Source organism: Orycteropus afer, unplaced genomic scaffold (assembly GCF_000298275.1).
Source record: "Orycteropus afer afer isolate SDZICR_OR568_19922 unplaced genomic scaffold, OryAfe1.0 scaffold00175, whole genome shotgun sequence".
Classification (NCBI taxonomy): Eukaryota; Metazoa; Chordata; class Mammalia; order Tubulidentata; family Orycteropodidae; genus Orycteropus; species Orycteropus afer.
In genome coordinates this window covers 5,730,085-5,741,342 of record NW_006921762.1, presented here as the reverse complement: position 1 = coordinate 5,741,342, position 11,258 = coordinate 5,730,085, and the positions used below count along the sequence as shown (strand labels likewise).

Below are 11,258 nucleotides of genomic sequence, written 5' to 3'. Positions count from 1 at the left end.
CGGAAGTAGGATTGCCCAACCTTCCTTCCGAGGAGTGGCTGGTGGGTTTGAACCGCCAGCCTGCTGGTTAGCAGTCAAGTGCTTTTAGCCACTATGCTACCAGAGCTCCCAATGGACAGTAATAGCATTTTTTAAAACTATACTGAGCTCTATTCTTTAATGAGATGGCTGGTATTTTCGGATAGCAAGGAATACTATAATTATTTTAGGGACTTTCAGAACATTGAAAATGGGTCTCTGGCCACTAATTTTTAGACCCTAAGGAGCTCTGAGTGTAATGGTTAAAGCATTGGGCTGCTAACCAGAAGGTCAACGGTTCAAACCCACCAGCCACTCTATGGGAGAAAGATGAGGCAGTCTGCTTCCATAAAGATTTACAGCCTTGGAAACTGTATGAAGCAGTTCTACTCTGTCCTATACGGCACTAAGAGTTGGAATCAACTTGATGGCAGTGGGTCCGGGTTTTTTTGGTAAGGGATATAAGAATTATATGGGTCCTAAGATTCCACTCTCCCTCTGAGGAAATGTAGTTTTTCTTCGACTCTTTTAGCCACAGAACTTTCTGGCTGATTACCACTAAATAAACATACTATTGGGCAACTCTCATAACCTTTCTGGGCCACAGTTTCTTTCTCTCTTTTTTTATTTTTTTAATTTTTATTGTGATTTGGGTGAAAGTTTACAGAGCAAATTCACTTTCCTTACAGCAGCTCACATATACTTTGTCTCATGGCATTGCTTGCAATTTTCCACAGTGCAACAGCTCCCCTCCCACTTCCTCCCCATAGTTACCTCTTCCCTGTGTCCATCCTTCCACGCACTTCTGCCCCCTGAGCTGTCTCCCTGTGCATACACAGCCCTTCTATTCCCCTATGATTATTCCCTCCAAGGAGTGTATCTACCTAATGTAAATGTTCAGCTCATATACCTGTCTTTTGTTTGGTTGGAAGCCATAGGAGTGGGTTTAGTTCCAGACATGAAGGTCAGCTAGGGGCCATCATCTCAGGGGTTCTACTAGGCTCTATCAGAAGAGCAAACCTAGTCCCCCCCCCCCTTTTTTTTTAAATGATTTTGAGTTTTGTTCCACATTATTCTCCCATTCTATCCAGGATCTCCTACATAGACCCCTCCCCCACCACCTCCAAGTGGTTGAAGGTGGTAGCCGAGTACCACCTAGTTCTGGGCCACAGTTTCTTTGTTGCAATAATTGAAAGAGTTGAATTAGGTGACATATAAGGTCTCTCAGTTAAGGCAAGAGTGGAAAGAAAAACAGAAATAGAGGTGTCAAGGGTCAAGACTGCCAGAAGCAACATTGTCAGTGCTCCTCAAATCATTCTTATCATGCCTATTTTTAAAACCACCACCTGGTGCTTACATTTTCAGCTTTTGTTATGTGAACAGGTGGGAGGGAGGTGTATATGTATGTGTGGGTGTGTGTGTGTGTAAGAGCAAGAAGGAGTGAGAGAGACCTTACTGTTTCTTAACAAGAAGGCTACAAAAAGGCCAAGGACTGATGCCATCAGCTAGATCTTAGGAACCACAGCAACTACTCACCTTGGATATTAGGATATTTCCAGTTGTGATATGTGAATAGTAGGCTTTGGCTTCAGGGGACTGACTGAAATATGCATCATACTTTGGCTAAGCTACAAACAGGTTGTCACTTTCTCATCACAACTGCCATCTGTTGTCCTGGGGACAGCTGCTTGGGAAATGAGAGCCCCACTAAGATTTCAGAGCCTCTTGGTGGCTTTGACTCAAAGATAATCAGGGGCTTGTGCTGTGACCCTCTGGCCACCTCGTTTTCAATCCTGCTACTGATGCAGAATGGGCCTTAAGGACAGTAAGAATGAGGAGGGAGAGGAAGTGCTGCAGAAGGAAAGGGCCTGGGCTTCCAGGCTGAGAGGACAGGGAGAGGAGGGAGGAGTCTGAGGCCAACAGAACCTGGAATCCCAGTTCCTTCATAGACTGTCCACCCAGGACTTAGCCAGCACAGTTGCCTCCCATTTCGTGGGAGTGCTCCCCTGTGTTCTTACCCTACTCTCCACAGAAAGGGAATAAAGTAGCTCTTCTTGGAGGTGAAGTTTCAGCTGACAGTGAATCCAAGGTGGAGTCACTGACACATTCCTGGCAGAGATGATAGAAGCCACAGGTCAAAGATTGGTTTTCACCTCTACGTGTACAGCATGGGCATGATTATAGCTTCTGCCTCTGTCTTTTTGTCCATGGAGACCATTGTTGGGAGAGGAGGGGAGGCCCAGGGAGTTTCCATGATTGACCAAAGTCACTCCAGGTCTAGAACAGAGCTCTCTGGACTCCCAGTTAGTGCTCTTCCCCAGCACATTATAATGAAAGAGGGTGTTGTCCTACAACACTAATGTCCTATATTGTTTCCCTGAAGGCAGCGTTATAATAGTAATCTTACACTAACTAGTGTTATAATAGTAACACTTACATTTTGTTTAAAATATTTAAATATTTAAATGTTTAGATATTTATATACATAGGTGTATGTTGGTTATGTCTGTATTTATGCTCTGCCCTAAACCCACTGCTGCCAAGTTGATTCCAACTCATAGCGACCTTATAGGATGGAATAGAACCCTGTGGGGAGCTCTGGAGGCATGGTGCCTAAGGCATTTGACTGCTAACCAGAAGGCTGGTGGTTCAAACCCACCAGCCACTCCTCAGAAGGAAGGGTGGGCAATCAACTTCCGTAGTGATACTACCTCGGAAACCCAAGGAGGGGTTGCTATGAGTCGGGTCTGATTCGACAGCAGAGAGTTTGGTTGTTTTGGTTTAGAACCCTATGAGGTTTCCAAGGCTGTAAATCTTTACAGGAGCAGACTGTCACATCTTTCTCCCATGGAGAAGCTGATGGGTTCAAACCACCAACCTTTTGGTTAATAGCCAAGCGCTTTAACCACTGTGCCACCAGGACTCCTGTTTTTATACTGGATAGTTTAAAATGCCTACAGTGGCTCATTCATTCAACTAACTTTTGCTGAATCCCTACTGTGTGCCATGGATCGATAGATTCTAAGAATGGAAAAATGAATAAGACATGGCCCTTGCTCTTAAAGAATGCTTGGCCTGGTGGAGAAGATAAACACATGAAAAAAGAAAAATAGTACAAAATGCAATGAAAGCTGTGCCAAAGCTATAATGGAATCAGAGAGGCAGACACCCGATTCAGTTTAGGGAGGTGAGCGATGGGGGGAGGGGGAGGGGAAAGTTTTTTTCAGAAAGTAATACCTAAGCTATGGCTTAAAGGATGAGGTAATAATTCCAGGAGGGATAAGATAGAAAGCATTTGGTCCTTTAGATTCCAAGGATGAATCTGTAGTCATCATGATTGTGGAACTCTGAGGTCACATTTGTTGTTATGTGCCGTCGAGTTGGACCTGACTCACATTTACAGTTGCAATTAACCGGGCAAAATCCTGCCATGTACCTTGGAGACCTCCCAAATACATCTGTTGCTCGGTTTACAATGAACCCTGTGATTCCAGTCCCTGTAGGCTCTTGAATTCTTACACAGAAACCTGAAGTGTGGAAAAGGTGAAGGAACCCATTACAGGGCGAACAAGAATCTGTTTACATTTATAGTAAGAGCACACACACTTAAGGATTCTTCCACTCCACCTGTGGGCTAGTCCAGATGGTGGAGTCTTTGTGTGATATGGGTCTGCACATATGTACCCTACCTCCACCTGTCCAGGTCCTCCTCCTCCTTTCAGACCAAGGACAAATGCCATTTCCAGGAATCCTTCCCTGATTCCTGCCATCAGAAGTAATCTCTCACTTTTCAGAAGTAATCTCTCACTTTTGCCTTGTCTCTGATACCCAGAGCATCCAGCCTAGAATCAAAAGGGATCTGAGTCTCACACTTCAGGGATGTGAGGGATGGGAGAGGAGCCTGAGCTGTAGGGGATGTCACATGCACACGCACCCCACCCTCAGGGAAGACATGGTAGAAAAGAAGCAGTGGGTTCCACACATACGGACGTTTCTTCCCTTGCCTCACTTCTCACTACCTCCCTCCTTCCAATCCAGCCGTTCCAAATGATCCTCAGTTACCTGGAGCTGATTTGCTAGGTTATTCCTCCATATTTTTGCACAGTGTTTTCTGGGCTTGAGTGGCCTCCCCATTCTTGTTCACCCACCAATACCTACTCAAGCTTGCCTGCTTGTGAACTCATCTCGGACTCTTCCCTCTCTGCCCTAGCCCCAACCGAAGTGAGCTCAACAATTCCTTTCAGTTATACCGTGGCCTCGGTATATTTCTGTTACTATACCATCAATACTATCATACTTCTTGGTACAGTCTGCTGAATGGTGAGTAGCTTGAGGTTGGTTGGAAGCTGTGTCTTGTTCTTCTCAATGTCCCCAGTACCTAATTGAATGGGCAAATGAATGAATTTGTATCCTTTCCTTGTTTTCCTTAAGACCAGGAACTTTGTCTTATTCATCTTTGTGGCCCCATCACAGTGCCCTCCACATAGTGGCACCACAATAAATGTTTGTTATTGAATGAATGAATCTAGTCATTCCCACTCATACTTTAGCATAGCAACCCACATCGTAATACTGAACTGATTCTTTTAAAGTGACCTATGAAAATGAAATGTATTTTAAATATTTGTCAAATAGACCAAATTTGTCAAGAGTTTTCAGTCTTCTGACCTCATTATTGCCCCACCCAAGTGCCAGCTGTCATAGGAGGAAGCCACTTGCAGACTCCCCCACAAAGAAGCACCCCCAAACTCTCCCCAGGCTGCATGGTTCTATACTCTCTCTTCCTGTTCAACAAACCTCCCAGAGCAGAAAGGCTACAGTGGGAATGGGCCAGGACATGGTCTGCACATATGGAGTGATAGGCCAACAAACTGATCAGAGAAGGAGCAGATTTCAATTGACAGTCTTCATCTTCCTGTCACTGCAGCCCCACTCTTCACCATACTCTACACTTCCTATGAACATAGCCCATATCTGCTGTGTCAGTGAATGAGGAAAGGGAGAGACAATCCCCAAACACAATTTTAGCCACAAGTTTCCATTTGCTCCCTAACTAAACATTTTATCAGAGATGCAAGCAAAACCCTGTGTTCCAGATGTCAGTGCTCCTAATCCCTCTCTTTCACCCTTTAACACAAGTGAAACAAGAAAGCAGTGAGCAGACAGGGTGCTGTCCCTCTCCCCCCACTGGTCACTTCCTTGCCCTGACCAAGCAGCCTTTGCTCCCAGAGGAAGGAGGGGTACATGACCCACGCACCAGCTCCAGTTCTGCTCGCAGCTTTATCTGAAGGTGAGGAGCCGAGAAAGGGAGGAAGGGCTGAAGTGATGCTGACCACTGGATGCTTGAGAATGGATGTGAACTAGAGTTAAGGCTTAAGAGGATAATGACTGGGAGAGGCCAGGAAGGAGGTTTGCAAGCAAAAAGTCTTCTCTTCATTCTTTATCAGGCTATTAGATATCCTCAGCAGTCCAGATGGTGGAGTCTTTGTGTGATATGGGGAAAATATACCACCTATGGAAGGTTGCAGTTTACAGGTGCTCTGGATGGGAAGTAGAGGCTCCTGCTAACTGCAGCCCCCAGCCACAGCCCCTTCTGCCAGCTGTGTTATACCTGCTCCAGTGTATGCAGGGCCTAGGCCACCACCTAGTCGACTTAACAGCTCACTCCCTCCTGACTAAACCCTTTCTGAACCTACCAGCTGCAGCCAATCTCAGAGTCAATGTCTACCCCAGATGGGGCTAAGACCAAGTGTTTTAGGAAGTGAAGAACTGTTACCTTTCATTCCCTTCCACCCTTTTCCCAGCTATTTGTTGCCCCAAGTGCCCTATCATTTCCTCACCTCCCTCTGTCTCTCTTTCCTCTCAGGCCCGCAGGATCCAGAGTAACCCTGTGCTGCTCAGAAATAGGCAACTGTGCTCTGCATGTCGAGAAATAAAAATGGTAGGCAAAGGGGATGTCAGAGTTGGGCACAGCAACATCATGGAATCTGCTTAAGTAAAAGCAAAAGAGGTTTATTGAGTGATAGAGACAGTCTGGACCAGGAAGATGTCCTAACTCATAGGGGGAAGATGGCTGCTCCACCAGACATTGAGAAAGAAAACGTTTTTATTCAGTTAGAGCAGGAACTAAAAGTTACAAAATTGTAATTAGCTGAAAGACAATCAGGGGAGTCAAAGGCAGGATATCTAAGAGCAGGGACTTCCCAGTGATAGGTGGGTAACATATACATGGGATTACATGATTGGTTAAAGCACATAATTGCAAGTGTATGTGCTCTTCAGTTTATTGCAGGATGGTCATAAGACAATGGCAGGACAGATTTTTTTTTGGTAACCTACTATAAAAATGGGAGCTCTGGTAGCATAGTACCTAAGGCACTTGACTGCTAACCAGAAGGCTGGTGGTTCAAGCCTACCAGCCACTCCTCAGAAGGAAGGTTGGGCAATCTACTTCCGTAGTGATACTGCCTTGGAAACCCAAGGAGGGGTCGCTGTGAGTCAGGTCCGACTCGATGGCACATAAAAAACACTATAAAAATAGATTTTTCAATCTTGTCTGTTTCTGTAGGTCCATTGTAAAGATTTGTTGATAATGTCAAGACCCTTCAGGGATAAGCTATCACATCTTGTATCTTCTTGACCATGGTGAAAAGACCCTCTGGAAATAGATTGTGAGATCCTGCACCTACCAGACGTTAGAGAAAAAGAATGTCTCCTTTAGGGTATATGGTTAGGTCAGCATCAAGGTTAGAGGAAATGCTATTAGAAAAGACAGCTTTAAAATTCAACATGGATTCTGGATTCCTGTCAAGACTTTAAAATGGAGTTAAGGCTCTGCTTTCAAGCTGCTCTATTTACACACACCAAGTGCCTCTGATTTGATTCTCATACACAGCAAAGCCCTTGGAGACTGTGATTGGGCCCCTTGCAGGGTAGGCCTTGGAAAGGGCTACAAGTGAGGAACTGTTGGGCATGGGAGCACCAGCAACTGAAAAAATATGATAAATCTTCCTTATTTTCAAAAAGCCTAAGGTGAACCAAGGTCAGTGGGCCAGAGGGGAAAGATGGGCTGAGCTGAGCTGCTTCGTTTTAGACGCCTAGGGTGACTGTACCCTCAGAGAGTTCAGGTTAAGGGGGATATGGGAGCATCTTCTAGCCCTTTGTTGTTGTTGTTGTTATGTGCCGTCGAGTCGGCGCCAACTCATAGCGACCCTCCTTGGGTTTCCGAGGCAGTATAGCCCTTTAACATCTCCCTAACACAATACACATGCTCACACACACACATACATGCACACACAAAAATCTTTCTCCACCATTGTATTCATGAAACAAGCAGTTTCATCTTTGGGTTCGTAATTAATTCAGTTAGCACCTCAGTGGGGAAAAAAAACCCTGCAGAGATTTAATAGCACTTTTTAGCTAGTAAGGGACATAACCTACCCTGGATATGTGTCATTCGTTGTGGGACAGAATGGGGGAGTATTAGGAAAAATGGAAGGCTACCAAGGGGAATGCAGAGGACACAAGGACAAACCTCTGCCATCAGTTACAGGTGCTGAAGAAAAAGGCCTTCCAAGATTGGAGTTAGGACTAGGGTCAGTTAGGGTTAGCATAGAATGGTTGTTAGGGCCAGAGTAAGGACCAGACTTAGGTTGAAAGTTAACTTGGCTAAATGATTAGGTGTAGGGTAGGGGTTGTGGAAAGGTCTCTTCAACTCTGAGATCCTATGAGTCTCCTCTGACTCAAGAAGAATGTTAAGTTTAGATATGCAGTAAGAGGAAGAGCAAGGGATGGAAGAAAAGTAGGGACATAAGACAGGCTCCTTTGATGAGTTCATGGCAGAGGTGCTTCAGGTTAGTGGGACATGGAAGAGAGTAGCAGCTTTGTGAAATTCTCGTGTGAGATTTGGAAATTTAACTAAAGCCATTGGCAAAGGCATACATGGATATTACAGTCAGTGTTCATTTTGAACATCAACAGGAGCACAGTGTTCAGTATTAACCTTGACTGGAGTCTGGTAAACCAGGATTGAGATTTCTTCTGGAGTCACTTCCCTTGTGTCCACATTTAGAACACACTGACCCTGGGCTCACACTAGCCTTGACCAGCTGGCTCACTTGGGACTTCAGCAGCTGTCCTTTTTCTCAAAACTTCCTCTCTATCTTTTGCTCTCACCCAGGCCTGATAAAAGTAGAACCACATGCTGTGGTTTTACCATTGAGGTCTTTCCTTGAAGATTTCTCCCCACTCCATCCTTTCCCCTACCTCAGTCTCAGAAAGGAAGGGCCTTAAATTGAAGAAAAAAAAAAGCCCAGAGAATCCTTCCCTACTACTCAGAATTAGTGCATGCAGATCCATGTGTGAAACTTATAAAGAAAGTTAGAAAACAAGGCAAGGGTAAGATACCCTTACCTCAATGGTGCAGTAGAACATCGGAGTCTTTCTAGGGAGATGAACTGCAGATTTACAGTTCTTTCTCAACAGTGAGTTGAATGGAGATGCTGGAGAATATATAAAAAGATTCTTAGGAATACAAGAGAACTTCCTTGTCCTGATAAACAGCATCTATGAAAAATCCACAGCTAACATCTTCCTTAATGGTGAAAGACCTGGTGGGGAGTGAAAAGTTGATCAGGGAAGGCTACCTGGAAGAAAATACTTCACAGAGTTTTCAAGAATTCATAGGAGTTCACCAAATGACACACTTTTTCTCAGAGACAAAATGCTATCCTTGACAGCTTTGGTTCTGATGTAGCACCTATATAGCCCACTTCACAGATAATATTGGGAAATGGTAGTACTACCTGGATTAAGAGGCTTTAGAACAGGGGTCATGCTACTCAGGAGGAAGTAGAAAGTTCCCTTCATCTTTCCTTGGAAAAGGACTGACTTTAGAGGAAATTTTGAAGAAAGGTCAAGACTGCCTCTGGTGTGTTCTCACCTCTTCTTATGTGTCTAGAAAACTCTCCTCACCTTCTGTCTAAAGCCCCTGCCTCTCCACTACTCCCAGATGCTACTTGTTACCAGATCACCTTCTTTCCCCCTTACCTCCATGGCCCCCTTGGCTAATGAGTAAGGAGAAAAATGTGATTAAATGCAGTTGGTGCTTGGTGTTCCTGTAGATTTACTTTTCAGTTTTGTTTTTGTTATTGTTGCTATTTTCAAACACCCCTAAAGGTCCTTGACACAGAGTAATTTGAAATTTTTCTGATTCTCTAAATTTAAAACAGAAGTCACTTAGTAACCCAGCTGGACACCTATTCGTGGTTATCTTCTTATTGTCATGACTCTAGTAATGCTTGAGAAATAATGAAAAAACAAAAAGAAACTCCTTCTAAGTGAAAACATGATCTCCAAAAGAAAACCAACAGCTAGTGCTAGTAAAGGCACTCTGGTGGCATAGTGCCTAAGGCACTTGACTGCTGACCAGAAGCCTGGAGGTTCAAACCCACCAGCCACTCCTTGGAAGGAAGATTGGGCAATCTACTTCCATAGTGATACCACCTCGGAAATGCAAGGAGGGGTCACTATGAGTCGGATTTGACTCGATGGCAATGAGTTTAGTGCTAGTAACAAATGTTAAAAAAAAAAAAAAAATTCAAGAATGTGATGTCTCTTAACCAAGAATACTGTTAACTCTTTAAATGATTTTAGCCCTACGTGAAGGATACACTTAAATTTTTCAAGTGTGCTTTTTAGTGGGGTCATTCATTCACTAATTCAGAGATATTTCTTAAACAGGCACTGTGTTAGGTCCTGGAAATTGTCTTTGCGCTCAGACAACTGAAATTCTATCAGAGAAACCAGACATTAAGCAAGTACATGCAATAAAAGTGCAGTGAGCATTCTGAAAGACAAAGCCCAGAGAACAATAGGAACGTAAAGCAGGGGACTACCAAACAAGGATGTTTGTCCTTGTGTCCTCTACATTCCCGTCTCTGTGAGAAAGTGACGGTTAACGTAAAAGCAGAATGATGTGTGGGGAATGATTTAGGCAACGAGAATCTGAGGGTTTACTAATGTTGAAAGGAGCTCTGGTGATGCTGTGGTTAAATCACTTGGCTGCTGAACTGAAAGGTCGGCAATTTGAAACCACCTCCTACTCTGTAGGGCGCTCTGGTAGCATAGTGCCTAAGGCACTTGACTGCTAACCAGAAGGGTGGTGGTTCAACCACCAGCCACTCTTCAGAAGGAAGGTTTGGCAATCTACTTCCATAGTGATACTGCCTCGGAAACCCAAGGAGGGATCTCTGTGAGTAGGATCCGACTCAATGGCACATAACAACAACAGCTACTCTAGGGAAAAGAGGTGGTAGTTTGCTTCTGTAAAGATTACAGTTTTGGAAACCCTGTGAGGCCGTTCTACTCTGGCCTGTAGGGTAGCTGTGAGTTGGAATGGACTTAACAGCAGTGGATATAATCTTGAGCTACCTAACTTCAAAAACCTGATAACCAGGGAAGAGCAAGCACCCTATGACTAAGAGGGCAGAATGATGTCCTCGAGTTCATTCATACCACAAAAGAATGTATGAATGCCTTCGGTATTAAACACAACTTGGGTACATTATTTAAACCACAATGGAGTTTGGGGCAGTGTTTAAATAAGACTTTCTTCCTTAGGTAAAACCAAGAACTATGCTTATCCCAGATGATCTGAAACCATCCTTTGAGAATTTTACGAATCACAGGTAAGTAGAAAATTTAAATCAGGCATGACTTTAATTCTGGTTTTATTTGTTCAGGGACACAGGACAGTGGATTAAGGAACATAGTAAGTAGAATTCTTAAAGAATGTGTAGGGAATGGACTTAATGACTGGTTCCATTTTCTGCCTAAACATAGTGAAACCAAAAAATATTTTCATGTTTTTCTTGAACAGCTGTTGAAACTACTATAGAAAGGATTATTTTCCTTTCCACCTTCACAAGAACATTATACAGAAAGAATAGATAGTTTCTTTGATAGCTCAGAATGAAATACAAATTACAAGCAATTTGTATTTTAAATGAAATACATATAAATGGCATATCTAATTCAGGAGGCATGGGGGATTACATATAATCTGACCTGAGTTCAGGACAACGTCTACTGCTTTTTAATAACTAAATCCCTGTTATCAGTTTACTTTGGTGTCATTTGCTGCTTGCTTTCTTTTTTTTCTTCTTTTATTGTGATTTGGGTGAAGATTTACAGAGCAAATTCACTTTCCACACAGCAGTTCACATATACTTTGTCTCATG

The 11,258-nt window shown here is 43.7% G+C and overlaps 1 protein-coding gene across 1 annotated transcript in view; it reads left to right on the top strand.

Moving 5' to 3' along the window:
• The window catches only part of CUNH1orf105 (chromosome unknown C1orf105 homolog), a 29,254-nt gene that overhangs the window by 9,931 nt on the left and 8,065 nt on the right, over positions 1–11,258 (top strand). Inside the window, exons 4-5 of the mRNA XM_007947133.1 lie at positions 5,885–5,959; positions 10,639–10,706. Coding sequence (XP_007945324.1) covers positions 5,885–5,959; positions 10,639–10,706 — 143 coding nt within the window. The remainder of the gene's footprint in view (positions 1–5,884; positions 5,960–10,638; positions 10,707–11,258) is intronic.